Below are 26,806 nucleotides of genomic sequence, written 5' to 3'. Positions count from 1 at the left end.
GTACTTGTACAAGTCCTTATGTAGGCCACTGATACAACTGCGTACGTAGTAAGTCCTTGTGTAGGGCACCGACACAAGTGAGTATGTAAGTCTTTGTGTGAGCCTCCGATGGCGGTGGGAGTGTACACTTGTAAAGGTTAGACGTGAACTTAATTTAAAACCTACGATAGTAAAATCCGGTGCAATCATGGGCAGTGTTGTCATGTGCGATCGCACATTTGCATATGCACATAATGTAGGGGAGATCGCATATGCGACAGTGGCATATGCGATCACTGCACATGCGATCGCATATGCCACATGTGCCAGCATATGCGATCACATACTACATATGCGATCGCATAGTGGCCAACGGTCATATTTCTGACCGTTTTTTTCCCTTTTTTTTTAATCAGGATTTTTTTTCTCTATAAATATGTATTCTAAGCATTTCTACATGCAAAAAAAGCTCAAACTCTCTCTCTATTCTCTATTTTGTTCTCTTACATCCTCTCTTACTCTTACATATTTCTAACTTCTAAGTTTTAAGCACTCTACAATCTACATCCACTCCTCTCCATCCATATTCCATATTTCTTTTCTTTTAACTTTCAAGAATCAAGAATCAAGGAAGGGTACATAGACATAGTACTAACATACATGATACATCCACATTCAAGAATCAAGAAGATTCAAGAGTCAAGACTCTTCAAGAGACTATAACTACAACCAAGCTCTCCAATCTCCATCCATTGAATTGATTGAACTCTCTTTCTACTTTCTAGTTCAGCCAAGGAACATACATCACTCTCTTTCTACCTCTCTTTCTATCTCATTTTCACTTAAGAGTTTCATATTTCATAATATCCAAGTTCTAAGTTTTCTAAGTTCTAACATCTAACAACTTCTATCATTTTTTTTAAAAAGTTTGTTTGTTAATTGATTTGTTACTTTGTTAGTTGTTACAACTTACAACTTACAACTTACAACTTACAAGTACAAGTTACAACAAGAATTCAAGATCAATACTCAAGTCAAGGGGCAAAGGTGAAGAAAAGACAACTTAGACAAGAATTTGGAAGTTGAAAGTTGAAAGTTGGAACCTCTTTTAGATTTGTAATTTTAATTTTGTTTGTGTGTAAATCTCTCTCTCTCTCTCTCTCTCTCTCTCTCTCTCTCTCTCTCATTTTCTTTTCCCTCTTCTTCTCCCTTTCTACAAGTGTAAGTGTGTAACTCAACTCTCTCTCTCTCCCTCTACTATACTACTACTACTAGTGTAAAGTGTGTGTGTGAGTGTTAGTGTAAAGTGTGTGTGTGTGTAAGTGTAACTCTCTCTCTCTCTCTCTCTCTCTCTCTCTCTCTCTCTCTCTCTCATCTCTTTAGTCTCTTTACTCTTACTCTCTTAGATCTTACATCTTAGTTCTTAATCTCTTGCTTTAGTTTACTTTTTATTTGTAGTTTACTTTCTAATTTCTAGTTAGCAATTACTTTTTAGTACTAGGCTACTAGCAAGTAGCAATCAATAATACACACCAACAATCCACTATCATAATGTCTTCTTCCCAATCTCCCTCTTTGAAACCCAAGTCGAATGACCCGGGTTGAAAGTATGGGCACTACCGTAGTACTACTGAAAAGACTCACATAGTATGTGAGTTATGTAGGTATGTGAGTTCCGGTGGCATTGCAAGGCACAAGCAACACCTTGCACATTTACCGGGGTCAAATGTAAAAGCATGCGACAAAATTACTCCAGAAATCCGAATGAAGATTGTGAAGTATATGAAAAAACAATCAAGAAGGAAATGCGATAGTGCCCTACGTCAGGAGGAATATCTGAAACAAGATGCATATGAGGATATAAATGTAGTTAATGTAGATGAAGCTAGTCCCACTTCCTATACTTAGACAGGCCGATCTAGACCACAAGTACAACCATCGAAAAGAGCCCGAGGACATGGGCCCATGGATAGATGGTGTAGACCACGCCCTGAGGATGTGATCGACCAAAGAGGTAGAGGGAAAAGGCCAACTCAAACAACTTTAGAGAACCGGTATAAATAAAAAGATAGAAAAACTACAATTCAATATATTGCTAAGTGGTTTTACCAAACCGGGATTACTTTCAACGCCGTTAAATCGAGAAGCTTCAAAGTTATTGTTGAGGCTATAGGTCAATTTGGACCTGGGCTTAAACCTCCTTCATATCATGAAATGAGGGAGACATGCCTAGAAACTGAAGTCGAATATACACAATCCTTCATAACTGAATATAAGGATTCGTGGAAAATATATATTTGTTCACTAACGGCCGATGAATGGACCAATAGATCCGGTCGGTCTCTCATTAACTTTTTGGTAAATTGTCCAGTTAGGGCAATGTTCTTGAAGTCAGTGGATGCGTCGGGCCATTCACACACAGGAGAATATTTGTTTAACTTACTAGATAATGTAGTTGAAGAAATAGGTGAGGAATATGCTGTATAAGTAATTACAGATAACGCAGCCTCGTATGTAATGGCCGGTCGTCTTCTTATGGAGAATAGGCGACGTTTATTTTGGACCCCCTGTGTGGCCCATTGTATTGATCTTATGTTAGAAGATATAAGTAGATTATTTATAAATGTAATTGCAAGGGCTAAAAGAATCACGGTCTTTATGTACAAACACACCTTTCTTCTCAGTCGAATGAGAAAACACATTGGGGGTAACTTGCTACGTCCAGCAATCACCCATTTCGCTACAGCCTTTTTAACACTACAAAGGTTACATGCAAAGAAATCAGAACTTAGAAGCTTTGTAGTGTCGGCCGATTTTACAAGTGGGCCTTGGTCAAAGAAGGCTGAAGGGAAACAGGTTCAACAAACAATTCTTTCTCAAAGTTTTTGGAGTCAAGTGGTAAAGGCGTTAAAATCATCCGAGCCCTTAGTCACTGTGTTGTGATTGGTGAATGGGGATGAGAAGCCCGCAATGGGCTACATATATGATGCGATGGAAAGGACGAAAAATAAGATCATGGACCATTTTAACTATAAAGACCGTGATTACAAGCCAATTTTAGATATTATAGATAGAAGATGGGGCAGCCAAATGTCATCCCTATTGTATTCGGCTGCTTACATCCTTAACCCAGCCTGTTTATTCACTTTTGCTGATCCATCAGAAGCACTAATTATGCATATGGTTGGATTTATTGATGTCTTGGAAAGAATGATTCCAGATAGAGGAGAACAGAACAGGATCTCAACTTTGCTGGACTCAAGGTATCCCAAATCAGATACGTATCGGCCGTTTCCATTTTTTGTACCCGTATCGACCGATACAGGCCCGTTACGGGTGTAATGGCCGTTACTGACCCGTAACGGTCAAATAACAGTCACATTGTTTTTGCCTTTTTAAGCTCCGTTTTTCACTTTTTTTAAAACCATTTGCTTCCAAACTCTCACTCGATCCTTCTACTACTATTTTCGACTAATCTTGGCTTGGTATTTGAGATAAAAACACATTTTATTACGAATTTTCTTGAATCGAAACTTGGTGGGCCATTTTTCAGAAATTCGTCAAAAAAGGTATTTATAGTTTTTTTAATATGTTTTGCTATTTTAAACATGTCATGTGATGTATTAATCATAGTAGAACATGTTAATATGCATTTTACAGATTTGGGGTGCCATTTTATATTTTTTTTATATTTTTTTCTATTTACGTATTAATTATGGCCTTTTTTTAAAAAATTCGAAAAATCATTTTTTAATGATTGTTTTGCTGTTTTAATCATGTCATGTGATGTGTTAATCATAGTAGAACATGTTAATGTGCATTTTACAGATTTGTGGTGCTATTTTATATATTTTTATATTTTTTTCTATTTACGCATTAATTATGGCCCTTTTTTTAAAAAAATTCGAAAAATCATTTTTTAATGATTGTTTTGCTGATTTAATCATGCCATGTGATGTGTTAATCATAGTAGAACATGTTAATGTGCATTTTATAGATTTGGGGTGCCATTTTATATTTTTTTCTATTTACGCATTAATTATGGCCTTTTTAAAAAAAAAATTTTGAAAAATCATTTTTTAATGATTGTTTTGCTGTTTTAATCATGTCATGTGATGTGTTAATCATAGTAGAACATGTTAATGTGCATTTTACAGATTTGGGGTGCCATTTTATATTTTTTTTATATTTTTTTCTATTTACGCATTAATTATGGCCCTTTTTTTTAAAATTCTAAAAATCATTTTTTAATGATTGTTTTGTTGTTTTAATCATGCCATGTGATGTGTTAATCATAGTAGAACATGTTAATGTGCATTTTACAGATTTGGGGTGTCATTTTATTTTTTTTATTTTTTTTTCTATTTACGCATTAATTATGGCCATTTTTAAAAAAAATTCAACAAATCATTTTTTAATGATTGTTTTGCTGTTTTAATCATGCCATGTGATGTGTTAATCATAGTAGAACATGTTAATGTGCATTTTACAGATTTGGGGTGCCACTTTATATTTTTTTAATATTTTTTTCTATTTACGCATTAATTATGGCCCTTTTTTTTAAAATTCAAAAAATCATTTTTTAATGATTGTTTTGTTGTTTTAATCATGCCACGTGATGTGTTAATCATAGTAGAACATGTTAATGTGTATTTTACAGATTTGGGGTGCCATTTTATTTTTTTATATTTTTTTCTATTTACGCATTAATTATGGCCCTTTTTTAAAAAAATTCAAAAAATCATTTTTTAATAATTGTTTTGCTGTTTTAATCATGCCATGTGATGTGTTAATCATAGTAGAACATGTTAATGTGCATTTTACAGATTTGGGGTGCCATTTTATATTTTTTTATATTTTTTTCTATTTACGCATTAATTATGGCCCTTTTTTTAATTTGAAAAATCATTTTTAATGAATAGTTTGCTAATTTAATTATAGAATTTGATGTGTTAATCATAATAGAACATGTTAATGTGCATTTTACAGATTTGGGGTGTCATTTTATATTTTTTTTCTATTTTCGAATTAGTGACTTTATGTTTTTATTTGCTTATATTGGACAGGTTTTGCCTTGGAGCTTCTTAGGGTTTAGTTAGAACATAAAATCATCTTTATTAACATAGGTCATACACTCATACTCATATCTAATTATCTAGTATCTACCTAAATCTAAAGAAATGTCTGGGTCTAGCCAACAACAAGTGAGGATATTGGATGGCAACATTGTGAGAGGGTTGATGGTACTAAGCACCAAATGAAGTGCAAGTATTGTGATAAACTAGTGACTGGTGGAATTACCCGTCTCAAACAACATTTGACACATCGAAAGGGTCAAGTTGCGCCATGTAGTAGAGTACCAAAAGAGATAATGCTTTTAATGCAAGCTAGTCTAGATGAGTCAAAGGGTAAACATGCTGTTGTACAAAAGAAGAAGTATGATATTTTCGATGCAGCTCGACAGGAGGATTTTGGTCCTGAATATATGGACGTTCGTGATGAAGATATTATTGATTCTGATGAAGATTCAGATCGAGAAGTAACTATAGCTAGGAGAGAGAGCTTACATCTAGCTCGTGAAGAGGAAGAACGCCGCCGCATGTTTGGCACGCATGGGTCAGTGCGTGATACAGGGGGGGCAGTGGGAGTGGAAGTGCAACTGAAAGTGCAACTGTTTCTACAGGTGGGGGTGGGGGGTAGGTTTGGTGGGTTACGACGTGTGTTTGGGAGCCGACGACAGACATCTTCACGTGATGCTCCTATACATTTGGATGAAGAAATAAATGAGCCTAGGAGACCCTCTATTGATCCAATCCTGTTTAGGAAATAATCAACTAAACAAAAGAAGATAAAACAAATGTGGAGTAGAACTTCCGTTGAGAAATTAGGTAGAGCAGCAACAAAGTTATTTATACATGCCAACATACCTTCTAACGCAGCCAATTCTCCATATTGGCAGGTGGTAATTGATGCAGCAGCAGGAGCAGGTGAAGGAATAAAAGCTCTCACGGCTAAGGAGATTAGGGGGAAATGGACAGATGCAGAGTATGCGGATGTGAAAGCATACGTGGCTACCTTTAAACCTGTATGGCAAGCCAGAGGATGCACGATCATGTTTGATGGTTGGACTGTCCCAACCAGACGCAGCATGATCAACTTCATAGTGTACTGCCACTTAGGAACTATATACTATAAGTCAATTGATGCCTCAGAGGCAACAAAAAATTGTACTTATATTAATAGACTAATGGATAAAGTTGTGGACGAGATTGGAGAGGAGAATATAGTGCAGATTGTGACAGATACTGAAGCAACATATAAGCTTGGAGGACATGTTGATGGATAAGAGAAAACATCTTTTTTAGTCATCATGTGCTACCCATTGTATTGATCTTATATTGGAAGATATTGGGAAGAAGTATGTTAAGGAAATGATCGAAAGGGCAAGAGAAGTGACGACGTTTATTTACAACCATAATCAAGTAGTCGCAATAATGAGAAAGTTCACGAAAGGACGAGAGTTGTTGAGGCCTGCGGCGACTAGATTCGCAACAAACTTTATAGCATTAGAGAGTTTATTCCAACATAGGGGAGAGTTGAGTGAGATGTTCGCTTCCCGAGAATGGCTTAACACAAGACATGGGAAGAAGACATCAGGGACATCGGTTGAAGTTGCGAACACCATACGGGACAACAAATATTGGAAGGTCAAGTCGATCCTAAAGATAATGGAGCCACTAATGAGGGTACTCCGTCTTGATGAAACCGACGAAGCACCTACCATGGGCTTCCTATACGATACCATGGATAAGACAAAGTTGGCAATTCAACGTGATTGTAGAAGCTGGGAGTCTTATTGAAAGATGATCGACAGGAGATGGACAAGACAACTCCATCATAATCTTCATGCAGCAAGTTACTATCTAAATCCTAAGTATAGATATACCCAGTCATTTGTTGAGGATGATGAAGTTCGTGTCGGACTAAAAAATGTGATAAAGAGATAAAAGCCTGACTTAGATATGCAAATAAAGGCGTTGAATGAATTAGATACATTTGGAAATTGCCTTGGTAGCTTTGGAGATGCTCTTGTACAACATGCAGTATCTAGGTTGCAACCGGCCAAATGGTAGATTAATTTCGAAGAGAGTACGAAGGCTCTCAAAAAAATTGTAGTAAAAGTTTTAAGCCAGACAACATCTTCATCTAACTGCGAAAGGAATTGGAGTTATTTTGCGCTTATTCATTCAAAAAATATGAATAGATTGCAGATTAGAACATTAGATAGACTTGTCTTTATGCACTACAATATAAAACTAAGAATGCGACGACATCATAGGAGCATTACAGCTGTCGATGACGGAGACTACTGTCCAATAAACTTGGACAATATTTATTATGAGGATGACCCGCTTCTACCTTGGTTGGAAACAAGAGAAAAGCAAATTGAAGAGAATAGTGAAGAATTAAAAATTGATGACCCAAAAATAGGTAGAGCGCAACAAGAAAGTCGTGCAAATGTGTTGGACCCAGTAAGAGGGACAGCGTTTATGCCAAGTATGGGTACGGCTCAAGATCAACAAAAGAGTACGAGCATAAGCAGTGGTAGCATGACCGTGTCGGATGATGGTGACGATGACCTCCCTGCCCCTGGTGCTGGCACTTCTGGTGTTGCTCGGCGCCCAATACAATCGTCTAGAGATAGCAATGCCGATGAACATTGACAAGGTGGAACACGACGTCGGACTTATGAGTGTACCGATTCACGATACAGCCAGCAGGAGGAGGGTACATCTAGTGGTGCACCGGGTCCGGGAGGTCCGGAACATCAGCAGGCTCATGGTCTTGGTTATTATGATGGCTATTCTTATGGTCAATTGGATTATGATTATGATGGTTATACTAAGCCTATTCCATCACATTCATGTTGGAGTAGCCCTCTGATCAATATCCATATGATTATAAATATCCAGATCCAAATCCAAGTTACACATCACAGCAGACGCACTCTCAATCTCAAGATTCTCAATAGCCTGAGTATGGGCACCAGTATGGCTATTCGAAGGGCACTAGTGGATATCCTTATTCGGGGTCAGAGTCGTTGCTTAGTCAGGATCAGTCATCCTCTAGTTTCGTTGATCTAGTATTTCCTTCTGGCACTGGATATTATGGATATACAGCACCTACACCTATTGGACAGCCTCAACCTGATGGTGATGATGATGATGTGGAGGTCGAGCAACCACAAAAAAGCAGATTTTCATTTTGGTGGTGACTAGTGATTGTGAGTATATATTTGTATTAAGGTAAGTATTTGCAGTAGACAGCTCACAGCAATATTATTGCAAGAAGTCATGCAGTCATGCACAAACTTGACACTGCCGAACTAGTATTTAAAATAGCTCCCCTGACAACCAATCAAGTAATCCTTAATCAAGTTGCAGGGGAGTATATCAGACACTACTAATTTTATTTTATTTTTAATATTCTTGACTTGAGGATGACAGGTTATAAACAGGAATCACAGTCACGTGCACAGGTATGTTCGAGAAATTCCTCAAAAATAATTGCAAACACCTAATGTAAAATATTTTCATATTATATTCATTCTAATATATCTATCATTGATAGTCGATAGTTAGGAAATTAAATATATGAATTTTGTAGTCAAATTCAGGTTATCTGGTTCATAAATTCATCAGACAGTCCCATGCAACTTCTCACCAAAGAGTAGACCGTTAAACCACCACAAACATGCTCCAATTTATAAATGAATGCATATTTGGAATGCTTAGAATATTTCGGATTTAATCCATATTTTTTTTGCAAAAAAAAAAAATTTGCACCATTACAGGCCGTTACGCCCCCATATTGCCGTTACGCCCCCGTATCCGTATCGGTTTTGGAGGTCACTGTTACGCCAACCGATACCGATACGGGACACCTTGGCTAGACTTCTACACAAAAAGTGAAGGGATATTGTAATAAGACATCGGACAATGAAATTACCCAGTAAGTACTTCTATGAATGTTAGTGTACTGTCTATTGAACTCTTACAAATAGTTTTCTATAAAGTGTCTCTAAGACTCTAACCTACTTAAATTGTTTTCCTTAGCAATTGGTGGGCTGCCTATGGCGTGGACCCGAACAGGAATGATCCAGTTCTAAAGAAGCTAGCTATGAAGATTCTTGGACTCACGTGTTCTGCCAGTGGTTGCGAGCGCAATTGGAGCATGTTCGAGGCGGTAAGTTTAGACTGTTTAGTAATTTTTTGTAAGTTTTAATTTTTTAGTGGCCTATGCTAAATTAATTACCTAAATAGTTAATGTCAAATGCGCTTTCTTTCTTGCAGATTCATACCAAGAAAAGAAATCGCCTTGAGCAAAAAAAGTTCAACGACTTGGTTTTCGTTCAATACAATCAAAAATTGCAAGAACGATTCCAAAGTAGGAAAGAAAATCCCGATTTCTTTGACCCCATCTGCTTAGATGAGTTGGATGCAGATAACGAGTGGCTCGTAGAGACGGAGGATCCAGTATTTGCTGGAGAGGAGCTGACATGGGCACAAGTTGAAGATGCCGCATACGGATCAACACCTGGTGAAGGTAGTACCACTCGAAGGTGAAGGACGAGGGGAGCCGGGGGGCCAGTAGTAGTCGTCAACCCGTTGATGAGATTGAGGAGATTGAAAAAGGAGACGGTGATAATGATGATCAAGCTGAAGATCATCCACCAATGAATATTGATGAAGTATTAGTACGTACAGATGATGAAGAAACGGAAGAAGAAGAACTGTATATGGAAGAAAGAGATGACTCGAATGACGATGATGATGATGGTGGTGGTGGTGGACCTGGTGGTGTTATGCCACAATGGCTACTAGATCAATGTATATGATTATTGATTAGATAAATAATAAATACATAACTTCTTAACTTTGTTTAATATTTACTGAGTCTAAGTGTGTTGATGTTGTTGATTGTTGATAACTTGATATATTATATATCATGTAGTGTTGAATGTTGAATATGGATATTTCATATTTGTTAAATGTTAATTGTTAAGTTAACTATATTGTAATTTGTAAATGTATGTAATTGGTTTTATTTTATTTTTACTTAAATTAAATGTATGTCATGTCCCAATGACATATAATAATTTATTTTGATTTTTTCTGATTTTTTTCTTTTTTTTAAAATTTTTTGAAAAAATGCAAAAATAAAAAATAAAAAAAATATGCGACCGCATATGCGATTGTGCGATCGCATATGCGCACAAGCATATGCAATCGCACACGATCACATATGCTATTCGACAACATTGATCATGGGTTGAGTGCATCCTCCGGGAGTGGAGTATGAAAACTGAACCACTATACATGCTTGTGTTTGGGATAGTTATTTGAATACTTGTGTAATTATGCTTATGTGATTGATTAGTGAATTATATGTATGCATAACTAGATGAATGCTAGAAGTTAATACTTAGCACTTCCACACACATGTACACCATCGTTTATAGACTTGTTTCTTAGCATGTTGTATCTATTGTAGTCTATGTGATTAAACGGCCACAATTGGCTTGGAAGCTGTAGTGTTAAATTGGCATACTAGTTTAGGCAAGCAACAAGCTTCCCCGTATAGCCGTGGTAGATTATCCTATCCCACCACACCATTTCACTTATTACCTATTGGCACTACTCCTAAGTTCCCTCAAATGCACTCATTCCTAATTCGATCCTTTCTAATCTTGCCACTCATCCATCTCAACATCCTGATTTCAGCTACACTCATACTATGAACAGGTTCTTTAACAGCCCAACATTTTGTGCCATAAAGCATAGCTGGCCTTGTAGATAACCGATAAAATTTCCCTTTTAGTTTGAGACTCTTGAGTTGTACACAACGATCACATAAAATTGCAAAAGAAGCCTTTTACCTCATAGATTCTCTACTCCAAACCCTTTGAATGTACCTTTTAATTTGTTTTTGCAATGTGAACCATTGAGGTCCTTGAGAGCATTGTGAAATTGGTAACTGTTAGAGAAGAATTTCTTTCTTTCTCAGGTTTGATCATGTTAGCTATTGTTCCTAGTTGGGCCTCATTAGGATGCTCGAACTTGAGGGGAAGTGTTGAAAGGTTGATAGTTGAATAAGGCCCATTGAGCCCAAGTCTATGTAATCAGGCCCATTAGGCCCATTCTTGTCTTTATTATTATAAAGAAGAGTAGAGGGCTAGGATTTTAATACACCTGAAGCATCTTACGTTGTTGCTCTCTCTCTCTCTCTCTCTCTCTCTCTCTCTCTCTCTCATTGTTTCTCTCTTCCTTCTCCTTTCTTCTTCTTCTTCTTCTTCTTCTCATTGTAGCTTCTTATAGGCCCTCAAGATTAGCAACATGTACTTGTTTAACATGGTATCAAAGCCTAAGTTCTCATAGGGTTTCTTATTCTATGGTTTCTTCTTCCTCTACTACTAGGGTTTTTTCTTCTTTTCACTTCTTCTTTTCCCTTCATTTTTATTTTTTTTTTGGGTTATTTTTCTTCAATTCTTTTTTTGAAGAACTTGCTGATTTGTGTTGCCTTGGCTAGGGTTTGCTGATTTTTTTCTATTGAAGCAGATTTTTGCATTGCATTGTCTAGTGTTTACTGAATTTTTTCCTTTGAAGCAGGCTTTTTGTGTTGCATTAGCCAAGGTTTGCTGGATTTTTTCAGTTAAAGCAGATTTTTGTGTTGCCTTGGCTAGGTTCTATTGGATTTTTCCTGTTGAAGCAAACTTTTGTATTGTTTGGATAAGGTATACTAATATTTTCTATTATGGCAAATTTTTTGGTATTTTGTGTTTCCCTTCCTATTCCCCGATGGTTCCCTTCTTATCCTTTTCCTTTTTCTTCTTTCTTTCCTTCTTCTTCCTCTTAACTCCATGAATTTTATTCTTCTAATCTTTCTCAACAAGTGGTGTTTCCATTCTTAATCTTTGGCAGTTCCCTCATTCCCTTCCTAATCTTCTTTTCTTTCTTTCGTCTTTTCCTTCCTCTTTCCCTCTTTCTTTCCTTACACAACAATATCTCCTTATTAACCATTTTCCCTTCACATTTCATTCTTCAACAAGTGGTGGTTCCTTCCATCCCTACACAATAACAACATCTTAGTAACCTTTTCCTTCACCATTCATTCTTCCTTTTCATTGTTTTTCTGTTTTGAGAGTCGTGAGGCCTTTTCCTCACTAACTCGTTGTGATTCGTGAGAAGGGGGTGGCTTGCAGTTGGAATTTATTTTTTATTTTTGGATTTTGCATCATGTATTGCTGGATTTGAAATATTTTTAATATGCGGTTGAAGCCCCTGCCGATTTTTTTCTTTTTAATTCGGTTGAAGATGTAACCGCAAATTCGTGTTCTATTCCATTTCTAAAGAATTTTTCTGAAGGATTTGTTATCTTTTGCTGAATGTCCAAGTTGTAGGTATTTGATTAGATTGTCTCTTGCTGTGTGACGTGTGCTCACTTCTTCTCCACCACTTCCTTCAACGACTTAACGACTTTTCGATTCAAGCTCTCCTTGCCAAGATGTGTAATGTGACCAATATTTATACTGAGTAGTTGACCCGAACCTGTTTATGTACCGAACAGTTGGTTCAGACTTGTCTGGACCAGTGTTCGAAGTATCGGTATCACTACAAGTTTCGCTGGCCAGGGTTACAGAAACGATATCCGATATCGCTGATAACCGGAAATGTGGGGAAACATGGGAAAAACAGTGGAATTTTCAGCGAAATTTCAGGAGATGTTAAAGTGTACATATTTGTATTTTAGAAATTTAAAAAAAAAAAAAAAATTGCAAAAAGAATGCATACATAACAAGCTTCCATTTAATGAGGCCTTAAAAGCATGTATTGTTGTAAGAAATCAGTCCAACCTTCCATCCAAACATCCATCGATATTGCAAAATATCAACAACACATGATATTTCACCAAGAAATTATCAACAATTGGAAAGGAAAAGAAATATTGTGGTCTCAATATTGTGAATGTTGCGATATCGATAAGATCGAGATATTATCAATATTATCAATGACAAATTGAACACTACATACAACCATATGCCCTGGAAAAAAAAAATTGAAATAAATTTTTTCCTAATAAACAAAATTTTGATGATTTCAATACATTGGCGATATTATTGAAATATCATCGATATACTTTTGATGCAAGCATTACCTAGAATTTACATCGTTGAAAATATTGGTGATGCATTGGCAATATTGATGCATTAGCGATACAAGCAACACCTAGAATTTACATAGTTGAAATTATTAGCGATTATATTAGCACTATTGATACATTGGCGATACTTAGCGATACATTGCTAATACCTGGAATTTTTTATACTACCAGCGTTATCGGTATCGCTACTAGTGTTATCGGTATCGTTGAGCTTGAAATAAAGATAATATCGAAGATATTTCAATAATGTCGGAGATAATTTGCACATTGGTTTGGACTAGGTGGTTGTCCCAGCCTTCTCAAACTTATGATTGTACTGGGTTAGTTTGCTATGAGCAATTGGCACAGGCTCGTTTTTTATATTGGATAGTTGGTCCATTCTTATTTGTTCCAAACAATTGTCTGGACTTATTCTTATGTTGGACAGTTGGCCCAACCTTGGTTGAGCCGGATAGTTGATCTAGATTCATTTGTTTATATTGGACAGTTAAACCCATTCTTATTTGTTTCAGATAGCTGTTTGTACTTATGGTTGTGTTGGACAGTTGGCCCTGCTTTGGTTGAGCTGGATAGTTGACCTAGACTCGTTTGTTTATATTGGACACTTGGTCCATTCTTATTTGTTCCGGATAGTTTTCTGTACTTGTGGTTGTGTTGGGCAGTTGGCCCAATCTTGTTTAAGCTGGAAAGTTGATCCAAATTCATTTTTTGTCGGATGGTTGTTCTGGCGGCTCACATCACTAAAGTTACAGAAGTACATATTCACCTAAAGTTATTGGTTGTCTCATCGCTTTCACTCTTATCCGCTCGCTCGCTTCTTGTAACGGCCAGTGCTACTCATCTCTGCAGCTATGTTACTTTTTCTATTTTATTTATTTTTTCGGTTTTTAAGAAATCTTTTATGTGCCTCTCCAAACTCCTCTTTTCAGAGCACCTTGAGTTTGAAGAGGGATGTTAGAGAAGAATTTCTTTCTTAGGTTTGACTATGTTAGCCCCTGTTCCAAGCTACGCCTCAGTAGGATCCTCCAACTTGAGGGGGAGTGTTGAAAGGCTAATAGTTGATTAAGGCCCATCGGGCCCAAGTCCATGTAATCAAGTCCATTCACATTTTTACTATTATAATAAGAGTAGACGGCTAGGGTTTCAATACACCCTAAACATCTCATGTTCTTACTATCTCTCTCTCTCTCTCTCTCTCTCTCTCTCTCTCTCTCTCTCTCTCATGGTTTATCTGTTCCATCTTTCTTCTCCTTCTCATTGTAGCTTCTCATAGTCTCTCAAGACTAGCACCATGTAGCCATTTAACAGTAACCAGAGCAACATGGAGAAAATGGCCCGTGTTAAATTAAATATTAAGGACATTGCATCTCCTTCCATACACTGTTAGTTCTCAAAAGATCTACAAGCAAAGAACCCTTAATGAAGATAATGTTGGTTTTGTGTGCCCTGGAAAGCCAATGATGACTATAATCATGGATCCAAATGACCACTTATGTTAGGAATATTTGCCACACAAGATGTGTGAAAACTATTACCATGATGGTTAAAACAGAGGCTTTCCTCTGTGTGTCCATTGGGAATTTAAGAGTAGACACAACGGGCATTGGCCATGGGAAAGTTGTTGTCCATGGTTCTCAAGTACCCTAAATATCCATGATCAATTCAGCAGGTTTAGGCAACCTATGATCTAGGAGTGTGAGTGTTCATCATGTTTGCAAGTTTTTATGTTTAGGCTTGACTTGACACATGCTTAGAGAATCATATCAAGTCTGTGATCCGGGAGGCTAATCATGTCTGAATCATATTGACTTATCATGTTCTAGATTGGACTAATTCTTTTAATTGAGTACTTGGGATTTCGATATCTTAGTTTTGTGAGCTTTGGATCACCCCGTGAGGTTAGAATCGAGACTAACATCTGGGGAAGCACAATCAGGTGCATCTAGTATAGGGTCGACAAAATTGTTTGAGTTTGTGTATGATTAATGAAACAGTATATACACATTTGTGTATCTGTATCGCAATAGTGACTATTCAAGATCATGTTGATGGTTAGAAACAGGTGATACATGAAATCTTGATGGGAGAAAAAGGATTCTTTCGTAAATTAAAAGGGTGAGAGATGATTGGGTAATCTTCATATGCGGGTTGCTCCCGTCATTTAAGAATCACATACAATATTTCCAATAAAAAATTAAATTGGGACAATTCTGAAAAGAATGGTTTTGATCCATAACAGTTTATGAAAATTGAAGGCTTTTGGTCAATCCCTTGTTCCAAAACCAAATCCACTTTCATCTTATAAGTTCACATGCTATGAGGAATTTGTCATTTTTTCTTATTTTACAAGAAGCAAATATTGACAATGCTATTTGGATATATGATGAGCAAGGAACTTACAATGGAATTCATATTAACAATTCGGCTGGGAGATCCTCTAATTAGAGATGGCAAAAGCAATATTGACAGCAAAGCTGGCGCCAGATGGTTCACTTGCATGTGTTCTTCATACCCATCTTTTGAAAAGCGCTGAGGCTCTGAATATGGGAGCTAAGACAAATTAGTTGAACCCAGTTATTGTATATCTTCTCCAGATTTAGATGCTAAAAAGACAAAAACGAGTTTACAGATGTTTTGTTTATAAAAGCCAAAGAGTAATAACTAATAAGGAATACACATATAGTTGAGACAAGATTTTCCACAGTAATTGATTAAACAAATGAAGGGTTCTTAATCAGTATATGGTTCTAGGAGAACAAAACAAGAGAGGAGGGGGGGGGGACTAAGGTTACTTTAGGGTGTGTTTGGTTGCACCAAATTACATAGATTAGTCATGAAATTTCATGATAATTTGGTGCAACCACTAAGGTTACTTTAGGGTGTGTTTGGTTGCACCAAATTACATAGATTAGTCATGAAATTTCATGATAATTTGGTGCAATCCCAGATGCAGTCTTATCTATAAAGAATAATATAAGAACATTAACAGCCAAAACACTACATATATCGCCTTTTTAATCAAGAATAACATAAATGTTTACCTTGTACATCCATGGAAGTGTTCGGAAATGCAATGTCAAGTACCTTGAAAAACAAATTTAATTTTTTTTTCACTTGGGGATGAATTTATTGTAAATTTCAACTTTCGTTTTTTCTCTTTCCAATTATTGACCACGTAATAAGGCTGCCTATCCAAACAAGAACAAAATAAACACAGAAAGGATGCCACATTTTCCATTAATTTGGGTTACCAAACACCATGCCAAACATGAATTCTGATCTGGCAAATTGGGAAGAGTCAGATTTGGCTTCTTATTCTTATGTTTTTACATCTTTTCTGTTTCTAAAAAAATGTATGCCCTAGTTACATATTAAAATAGATTTATTTTATTTTTATTTTTTTTTGAAAGGTTAAAAGAGCTTCAATTAAAAGCACCAAAGGCGCACATCAACATACAACCTTGCCTTCACAGACCAAACAATTGGTCAGAAGCATAAGAACATGTATCTGACTTTGCCCTCTGAAAAACATCTTGATCTGACACACTTTTATACCAGAAGCAATGGTTGTTTTTTCCCCCCACAAAGCCCAAATAATCACCAATAAAGCTAGCCACCACATGGACCACACCCACCTCATCCCCGTGCCATGCTAGAAACAGCCCATCAATGAATCTAGGAATCAACCAACAAATCTTACGACAAATGAGGAATCTATCCCACACCTTCCAAAAAATAAAAATAAAAACACAGTGGATGAACAAATGATTCACTGACTCCACATCTACCATACAAATGAGAAAACAATTGGGGATTACCATCGATCTCCTTTGCAAGTTGCCATTTATTAGCACCCTATGCTTTCCCACTAGCCATGCAAAATCCGCTACCTTCAAACGGCTCCAAAGGACCAAAGAAGGACGTATGAGCACGCATCCCACCCGAATGAAATCTAGCCAAAATATTGTAGAAGGAATAAACAGAAAACCGACCTCATCATCAAGTCGGTAACTCCCAGAGGTAGCTTAACCCATTGGAGCCTCTCCGAGAGCTAAATGAATTTCATCTCCTCATCATCTGAAAGATTCCTCCTACAAGGAGGGGACCATGTCTCAGTGCCACTTGTAAATGAGAAACACTACTACATAGACCCATTCCGATCTAGGGAGAGGTTGGCTATCAGTGAAAATTCCTCCAGGAGAGTAAGCTCACCAATCTAGAGATTTTGCCAAAATCGAATCCTTCTTTCATAACCTCAAGAAAACCTGACCCCTTCTTTGAACTTGCCTAACATTTTGCCAACCGCCTTCCATAACCCCAAGACTATATATGAAAACAAATCCTTTACCCACCAACTCCCTTCCTAAACACCATATTTACTTGCAATCAGCTCCCTCCACATCCTCGCAGTGTCCTTCCTAAATCCCCACAACCACTTTCAAAGCAGAGCAAGATTCATTTGGTCCAATCTCCTTATCCCCACTCCCCCTTCCCTATATAGCTTGCACACCTCTCCACGCCTTAAAAGATGAAAGTTTTTCTTCTCCTCGGCCCCTTGCCAAAGAAGATCGCATCTTAGCCTTTCCACTATTTCCAACACTGTCAATGGGCACTTGAAGAGTGACATGTAATAAATCAGGAGATTCGACAATGCAACTTTAATTAACATGAGTCTGCCTCCCAATGGCATGTGTCATCCTTTCCACCTAGACAGCTTCCTTTCAACACTTTCAATAACCTTGTCCCACAAGTGTTAAGCAAGCTTGCTTACACAAAGAGGGAGCCCAAGGTATGTTGATGGAAAATCACTAGCCAGGCACCCAAACAACATTGCTAGCCTTTCCACCTCTTCTTTAGTCATTTGAATGCCAAGTAACTCGCTCTTGAGAATATTAATTTAACCCATAGACCACCTCAAAGCAACTCACAATCATCCTAAGATTATCCACCATCCCTTCATCAGCATTGCAAAAGAGGATCATTACATTGGCAAACTGAAGATGGGAAATCTGGAAATTGGCGTTCTCCACCCTAAAGCCATTAATCAACCCAAATGACTGACCTTTTAACAACATCTTGCTCAAAGCTTCTGCCACCACCATGAACAAAAATGGGAATAGCGAATTTCCTTGCATGAGGCCTCTTAATGTCTAAAAGAAGCCTTTAGGAGAACCATTTATGAGCACTAAGAACCTGGAGAAGCTCATGCATCTTTGGATCCATCTTCTCTATTTCTAACCGCTGCCTAGCCTCCCTAACATATAGTCCAAAAAGTCCCAACTCATGTGATCATAGTCTTTCTCAATATCTAACTTACAAATAACACCATTCAGTCTTCCCATATGTCTCAAATCCATGCAGTCGTGAGCAATAAGAGCATTATCCAAAATCTGACTTCCTGCTACAAACACGCCTTAGGGCTCAGAAATAGCATTGCTAAGCACTACCCAAAACCTTCAAGCTAATATTTTAACAAGGATCTAGTAGGGCTTCCCCTATTAGACTAATAGGTCTAAAATCCCACAAGCACTTAGCTCATTCAACTTTTGGGATGATGGCTATAACACCAAACTCCTATGATATCCAACAGTCCAACCCCTCCCAAAGCTTTGATTTCTGCCATGGAGAACGGCTTTTCTAAACCTTCAGCTTCTTCCCCAACAAGCCGCATCTTTCATTCCTCCACAAACAATGGCTTTCTAAACCCTCAACCTCCTCGCCCACAAGCTGGTTAAAGGGCAGAGTATCCAGCCGAGGACAAACCCACCCTTCATTTGTTAGCAACTCTGCAACTCCTTATAGAACTTCACAATTGTCTCGCACACTTGGCTCTTTTCTTCCACGTGACTCCATTCACTATCATACTATGGATCATATTGTTCCACAACTGCAATTCTGTAGAAAATTTTAGTGTTTTTGTCTCTTGCCAAGTAGCCTGAGAGTGATGCCTCCATTTTATTTCTTCTTCTTTGAGGTGCTTCAAGTAATCTAGCACGAGACTAACAAGCTCCGCCTTTTTGCTTCCAAGATCTTCTGCACTCCCCCTTTAGATTTATAGCTTGGGTTTTCTGAAGAATGGTCTCCCCTTCTTCCTCCTCCCTCACCCTGGGCACCTCCCTCTTCCATTCAATAATCTTGCCTTTCAAGAGCTTTAATTTTTGAAATAATCTGAACCCTGCATAACCTTTGACATGGAAAGATTTCCACCAATCCCTCACTAACTTGAGAAATCCCTTCACCTCAAGACAAATTAGCTCGAACCGAAACAGTTTGGGCCCCAAATCCTCTTCGATAACCTCCAATAATATTGGGCAATGGTTGGATATCGGTCTTGGAAGGCCACGTTGTCCACCAATCCCTCACTAACTCGAGAAATCCCTTCACCTCAAGCCAAATTAGCTTGAATCGAAATGATTTGGGCCCCAAATTCTACTCAGCAACCTCCAATAATATCGGGCAATGGTTGTATATCAGTCTTAGAAGGCCATGTTGCCGCACAAGAGGGACCTTGTTAGACCACTCTGAAGAAACTAGGAACCTATCCAACTTCTCTTTCTTGCCTGTCCGTCTAAGTAAATTTCACCCCATCCATTAGAAGATGCACCATATCATTTCTAATCACCCAATTGGAGAAGTCACGCATACTCCTCATGATTCGACCTCCAATTTCTCATATGTAAATCCAATCACATTGAAGTCACCCCACGCACACCACGAATGGTGCCACCTCCATCGAATGACCCCCGACCATTGCACAACCTTGTTCAGATATATACGATAGTAAGAATCCATCTAAAACCCAACAACACCTCTTCATAGCATTGACAAAGTGAACTCCCAGCACTAGCCATTGTCCTTCCATAGGGACGAGTTCCATACCCAAAAAAAAAAAAAACTAAGGCTATTCTCCACCAGATGAGAACTAGCAACACTCCACACTACAGAAGAGAAGAGGGGAAGAGAACATCTCAAGAAGAGAAAAGGATTTGAGATGGAGCCACATATGTAGAAGCTTAAGTGAAGAGGCACATGAATTAGGGACACCAGAGAGATCACATGCTCAAGGAGCATTCACAGGTCAAATCCTCCACTCATGCTCTTTCTTGGATATGTATTGGCCCGTCCGGGACAGCTTCGAACCAGATGCTTCCATGACCTGACCACCCAGTGCTCCTTTGAGCCACCACTACATTCATCTAAAGCGGCAACAATAAACCGAGCCTCTACCCTGTTGCCACCGTCCTTAATCGCCACCTATCTCCCAAACCACCTGATGATTGGCACCAAGTATACTCCAAGTCAAGCCACTTGGTAGCCTTTCATCGCCATGCGCCAACCATGAGTCCGCCGCCTACTCTTGGCCTCACTAGGGACACTGTCACCCTCTTACTATCTGCTGCAGCACTTACCCTCCACTCACAACCAAACACACGGCCTTGCCAACCTCCCATGGTCCATGGTCCATTGGTGCATGCAGCGCATGCACATTCATCTTCCTCCGCCAGCAATTATCCTCTTCCAGCCCTCTGTCTGCATTTCTGGCAATCTTTTAGACTTCCCTCTTCTATCCTCCTCCCTTATCACTTTGACCTCAACTCTCACTTCCCTTATCACTAAAGAAACACGACTAAGAATCGACATCACCCTCTGCTTCCACACACAGACCCTCGCCATGCTCAGCTCCATCCATGATTCCATGACCAGATAAATAGCGAACACTTCCCCACAGCAAGAGCCCACCTCCACGAGGACTTCCTTGAACCAAAGCTCAAGTAGGAGCTCCCACAACAAGATCCACACCACCACCTTGCCAAACTCTGACCTATCAGACCACGTTTTGATGGACGCAACTAGATTGTCTTTAAACAATGGTCCCATGAAAATTATCTTGTCCAAGTTCTCAGACTGTTTTAAAGACACCCAGACCTCGATCGAGCTCAGATGTCTAGGTATCTTGCCTTCTTCTCGAAGGTCACAGCAAGAGGAGAGCCACTCACCGAGGTCTATCACTGAGGAGCCCTTCTTCAACAAAGCCACCAAGCTCCATTGAAGAGCCTACCATGCATGCATCACCAACCTCGGATGTACACCGACTTCTGGCCTCTCACTCAAAACCTCCTTCCATATCTACCTTTCAATCGCTTGTTCTTCTTCTACCGCCTCCCTAGTGGTGTCACTGCCACCCTAAGCCCCCTCAGATTTTATGTGCATGCATTATGTAATTATCATTGGGAAAAAAAGAAGGCAACAGCGTATAACCAGCAAATTGCCTCTTCTTATAATTAGTAATCTGTCACTTTCTAGATGAACAATAATCACACCAATAAGATGAAGCAACTAATAAAACTATCAGACTTCCTGATTTTATTTTATTTTTCCAGCTAAGGCTGTAATAGGTTATGTCATCAAGAAACATGAATAGTCAAGTAGAAAAAGGAGTCAAAGAAGCTATGAATAGGATAAGAATAAAATTCTCCCCTTTTCTTGTGTGAAAGATCTAATGAATTAGAATATAGAGGATTAGGAATCACTGAAGTCAAGAAGAATTACAAGTAGAACTAACAAACTAACAATGTCCGCCTATCAAAAAATGAAATTGTCCAAGTTACAGAATCTAAGAGTAGAAACAGCACAAGGCACAGTTTACAAAACAGCAGATAGTCAAAATATTACGGTCCATACAGACCTCCTATTGAAAAGATGCCAGCATTATTGATCAAAACATGCAACGGAGCTAAACGTGCATTCCATGCTTCAGCAAATCTTACAACTGAGCCAAGCGAGAGAAGATCAAGTTCCATCACCTTGATAAGAGTAACAATTTTAGTGTTAGTCGTCCTGCAAGTGGAAAAATATGGAATTGTGGATATAGTATTCAAGAATTGTCTCATGATTGCTGTTGGAGAGAAGAACACTCGAATGCAAACAGCCTTATATTATATTAGGTAAATATAGGTTCCTGTACGATCATGGTTCCTAGTTGTGTCAGAGCTCAGTTTTCCAGATGAAGATGGTCCTTAGGGGCAGTTGGACAGGAATCTAATCACAATAAAGGAGTCCCCTAGACAAGATCAGCAAGTAGGGAAAATGGGGAGCTCCAACACAGTTTCAGGAGAAGGGATAAAATACATCTGCTTGACTGGTCTTGCCTGTCAATAGGTTTGCAGGTCCATCATTGGAGGGGCCAGCATAGCAGTGTAGGACAATTGTATCAGGTATTTGTCTACTCAAACCCTTCATGCAAAAAGGAGCTAGAAGTGTTGAGTATCCTTTGTCCCTCAGTTTGATCATCAGGAAACAGGTACAGATGCAAAATCAGGAGGGGAGGTGCATCACATGGGCAGTCATAGACAGATAAGGGTGTGACATGTGGATCACATTTGCGGCATGAGAAGGGATGAAACATGCCAAACGCTTCACACTAGGGGTGCAACTTGTGCATGTTGGCTTGGGTTTGGGGTCAACCCAAGTCCAATCCGACATCAAGACCAAACCTCCAACCCAACCCAATCCGCATTCCAACCCTGGGCGCCCAACCTGAACCCAACCAAAGTCCTCTATACTCAATCCAACTTGATCTAACCCAACCTGACCTGACCGACCCAACCCAACCCAACCAAAATACATGTGACAATTCCCGGCCTGACCTGAACTTGCTCAACCAGAACTCAAATCAGGTTGGCATTTTTCAACTTGAGCCCAACCCGAGGAACTTGACAATGCCGCCCACCCTGACCTAAACTCGAGCCCAAGCTGTCTGCCCTATGTCACACCTCTCCTCCTCATCATCAGCTAAGCCTTATCCCAACTAATTGGGGTCAGCTACATGAATCTTGTTCCACCGTTCCACTATCACAGACCATAGCTCTCATGTGTGCCATAAATGAATCCTACCAATAGTGTTATAAAAGAGATAGCCACCTTGATCAGTTCTGAAGCATATGTAATGTGTGTAACAAGCATATACAGTATATGGTAACTGGCATATGCATGTACATGCGTACGTGTGTGCACAATGAGATCCACTACTAGAAGGTAGAAGCACAATTTTCATGCCCCCACTTTCTATGTCATATGTGGTGTGCATATGATGATACAATATGGCACCATAACTAGAACACAGACCAAAAATCACGATGATCAGAATCCTTGCCATGTAAAAGATGGAGTGCAAACATTATTGGCCAGGTAGTAATTTTTGTGTGCTATTTTTTAATGAATAGCATTGTCCAATCATCGTGACTTTTGGTCTATATGATCCATTCATGGTTTTTCCCAATGAATGTACAATTCAGATCATCACATGAATGTGATGCATATACAGTATACAAAGTAGATAAACAAAAATTTTGTGCTTCACAAAGTGGTGGATCTCATCCCTATATATGTACATTCACATGCAAATGTACATTACTTACAGTTAATAGATACCTCAACATTAAGGGGCGCCCCTATTCCAGACCATTCATTCTGCCACTTCTGAATCAAATCATGAGCTGCTTTCGGGTTCCTCACTGCCATGACAACATGTGCCCCTGACTCTGCCAATTGCCTGTTTTAGTGAGAGAAAATTTCTAATTAAAGTCAGCAAAAACTTCTCGAAAAGAATAACAAGAAAAGTTACAAACCTCTCAGGCAGAAATTCTACTTGGCATGTAACAAGGACAGTCCATTTTTTAAAAGATTTCTGTTCTTAACACTGTCCACACCCACATCAAGCAAACATCAATATGGTAATTCAAGATAAACCCTAATTATATTTTTGCCTGTTGATCATTACTTATATAGTCTAAAGCTTGCACACAGTGTAAGGCATGCAGACTGAGGGAAAGTGTGATCAAGGAAGCATTTGTCTCAAAGTGTTGGCAAGTGCAAAAGCCTACAAAGCAAGAGCAGACCATGAGTGCAAATAGTGAATTCAAAGTGATACCTTAGTTCTCAAATTGGGTGGAAAGGCATGACTTGGTGGATATTCCATTGGGAGAAGTTAAATTTACTTGGACAAACTAGCAGGAAATGATGGTCATGTCCAAAATTGATAGGTTCTTGGTCTCGGCTTAGTAGGTGGGTGGAGAAGTTTCCATTAGTCCATCAGTGGGGTCCTCCAAGGCCAATGTCTAAACACTATCTGATTATATTGGAAGGTGAGGAGGAGAATTGGGGTCCAAGATCATTCAGATTTGAGCTTATGTAGGTAGAAGTAAAGGGTTTTTCAAATTTGGTGAGAAAGTGATGGAAGTCCTTCGGGGTGGAGGGTTATGCAGGGTTCAAATTAAGAAAAAAACTCAAACTCTTATAAAGCAGGATCAACGTATGGAAGAGGGAGGTGCTGGGGAGTTAGGAGGATGAAGTTAAAAACACTCTTAGGGGTATTCAGGCCATTGATATCAAAGCGGAAGGGGATAAGTTATCAGAGGATGAGATAACAACGAGGATGAAATTATCTCTTGATTACGCGAACTGCCATAAAGAAGAGAAAAAGGAATTATTTGGATCGCTGCAAAACCATTTAGCTTCTTACATACTGACACTACCATTTGTTATGTAAACTAAAAGGTACTAAAAATTTATCCAGAACTGGTCTAGTGTTTACAGAAATCCTTCTGCTTATAAAATTTTCATCTGCCAATTAAAAATAATAAGAAGGTTAATTATAAAAGGAAAATGGCATAGCAAAAAGATATCCATAAAGATAAACACCCACTCGTCAACAGATAAAGACCCACATTATAATTTATCAAAATACAATATATCTATGAAGAAATTCATAAAAATACTAGTCCACCACTCAAATTAACAAAGATGTGCACATCATGATAACAAAGTGATCGTTTACAAAATTCAACCTACATCCAAATTCTTCCCAATACCTATCATAAAGAACAACCTCCTCATCAAAGCAGAGAAACCCACTTCACATCTCAAAAAAATGATCAAACAAAAACCAAGGTTCAAAATATCATATCTCATTAGCAAAGTATCCCAATAAAATCATCTGGCGAATGCAGAGATTCATATCACAACATAGGTATGGATTGGAAAATATTGCTTGTATTGTCACTATGTTCCAACACATATGTTAAGAATGATACAAATGGAGTCCAAAATCACACAGAGATTAAAAATATATATATTTAAAAAAAAAAAAAAAATCAAAGGTATCATCTCATATCGGGAATTTATACTGCACAATATTTCAAACCTTGATAGAGAAAACGATGAAAATTTATAAATATCAAAACTACCCACATCACATTTCATTTCGTGTGTGTGTGTGTGTGTGTGTGTGTGTGTAAACGAAATGGTCGAATTCATTTTAAAAAACCAACTTTTCCATATTATAAAAAATAATAGTAATAATAATAATAAGTCAACAAATGTGATCAACAGTGATATCACACAATATTTCGAACCTTGATAGGAAAAACCATGGAAACCTATAAATCTCAAAAACACCAACAATGAAATTTCATTTAAAAAAAAAAACAAACAAACAAACAAACAAACAAACAAAACCCAAAAAAGAAATGGTCGAATTGATTCAGAAAATCAACTTTTCCATATTAAAAGGAAGGAAAAAAAAAAAAAAGACGAATGTGACAGATGGAATGGTCATCTATGGACAATGCCCACATCCCATACATAAGAAATCTAGAAAAAAGACCAACGAAGCTAGCAAGAATCAACATCATAGATGAAGATGGATGGAGGGCAAAAGAGGTAGATACCTGGCGATTTCGAGGCCAATTCCACTGGTGGAACCGGTGACGATGCAGGTGAGATCAGGGAGAGGGGACAAATCAAGAGGGTTGGGGATATGGCTGGCAGTGATCCGCTGGAAGAGCATCTCGTAAATTACGTAAAACCAACCTCTCAGCCATTCCATCCATCCCAGCCCTTTCTTCTCCGTTGTTGTTGTTGTTGTTGTTGTTGTGGTTGCTGTTGTGCTTGATGAACCCATCTCCCTCTCTCAGCCCCTCTCTACACTTGCAGCAAATGCCACCATGCCAGTCAAAGTGGGGGGAATCGCTTGTCTGGAGGAATTGCTGAGCTGGCGCAGAAGTTGCAAGATCGGGTCCACTCGTTTCTAAGGCCCACGGTCACTAAATACCAGCCTGGTCAATAGGCCCACCAACCTACTCTCTTGGCCCGTGGGCCCGGCTTGGGTCTTAGAATGCTGGGCGGGCAGAACCCGGACCGACCCGTGAACACCCCTTCAAATGTATGTGTGTGTGTGTGTGTGTGTATATATATATATATAGAAATGGTTCTATACCGTCGATCTCATGGGAACTTCCCACGAGGTCGAGCTGTGTGGGCCCCACTGTGATGCATGCTGAACATCTACCCCATCAATCAGATACAACATTCCATTGTGGGCTCATGCTTAAAAATGAAGTCAGTCCATGACTTGTGTGGGCCACACCACATGCAAAAGTTGAGAGGAATTATCTTCCCATTAAAACATTCATAATCATTTGTTGGGCCCACCGAGGTGTGGTTCACAAATCCAGCCTATCCATTATATGTGTCCCACTTCGAAGAGGGGTCAGACCAACTTTTAGACGCATCCAAATTTTAGGTGAACCCCACCAAATGCTTTTAT

The 26,806-nt window shown here is 38.6% G+C and overlaps 2 protein-coding genes across 3 annotated transcripts in view; one reads left to right on the top strand and one right to left on the bottom strand.

The window, feature by feature from the left end:
* The window catches only part of LOC131242973 (dehydrogenase/reductase SDR family member FEY-like), a 40,078-nt gene extending 13,695 nt beyond the window's left edge, over positions 1-26,383 (bottom strand). The window contains exons 1-4 of one of the 2 annotated variants that reach the window (XM_058241990.1): positions 25,929-26,378; positions 23,632-23,752; positions 21,887-22,004; positions 15,601-15,737 (exon numbers count right to left, since the gene is read on the bottom strand). In XM_058241990.1, the coding sequence (XP_058097973.1) occupies positions 15,601-15,737; positions 21,887-22,004; positions 23,632-23,752; positions 25,929-26,161 (609 nt within the window). In that variant the 5' untranslated portion in view covers positions 26,162-26,378. Of the gene's footprint in view, positions 1-15,600; positions 15,751-21,886; positions 22,005-23,631; positions 23,753-25,928 lie in introns of both variants that reach the window. The other variant, XM_058241991.1, reaches the window with a different exon arrangement.
* On the top strand, positions 9,124-9,949 carry LOC131242974 (uncharacterized). The gene is made up of 2 exons (XM_058241992.1): positions 9,124-9,225; positions 9,333-9,949. The coding sequence occupies exons 1-2, from the start codon at positions 9,160-9,162 to the stop codon at positions 9,603-9,605; spliced, it is 339 nt and encodes a 112-aa protein (XP_058097975.1). The 5' UTR covers positions 9,124-9,159; the 3' UTR covers positions 9,606-9,949.
* Positions 26,384-26,806: the final 423 nt, after the last annotated feature.

This window comes from Magnolia sinica, chromosome 4 (genome assembly GCF_029962835.1).
Source record: "Magnolia sinica isolate HGM2019 chromosome 4, MsV1, whole genome shotgun sequence".
In the NCBI taxonomy this organism is placed as follows: domain Eukaryota; kingdom Viridiplantae; phylum Streptophyta; class Magnoliopsida; order Magnoliales; family Magnoliaceae; genus Magnolia; species Magnolia sinica.
The sequence above is the reverse complement of the archived record's forward strand: the minus strand, read 5'-3'. Positions and strand labels throughout refer to the sequence as shown.

What these genes read in the sequence shown, in the direction of transcription:
- LOC131242974 (XM_058241992.1), top strand. Translation starts at nt 9,160, where the DNA reads ATGAAGATTCTTGGACTCACGTGTTCTGCCAGTGGTTGCGAGCGCAAT. An exon ending in ATTGGAGCATGTTCGAGGCG is followed by an intron (nt 9,226 to 9,332) that starts GTAAGTTTAGAC and finishes TCTTTCTTGCAG; the next exon opens with ATTCATACCAAGAAAAGAAA.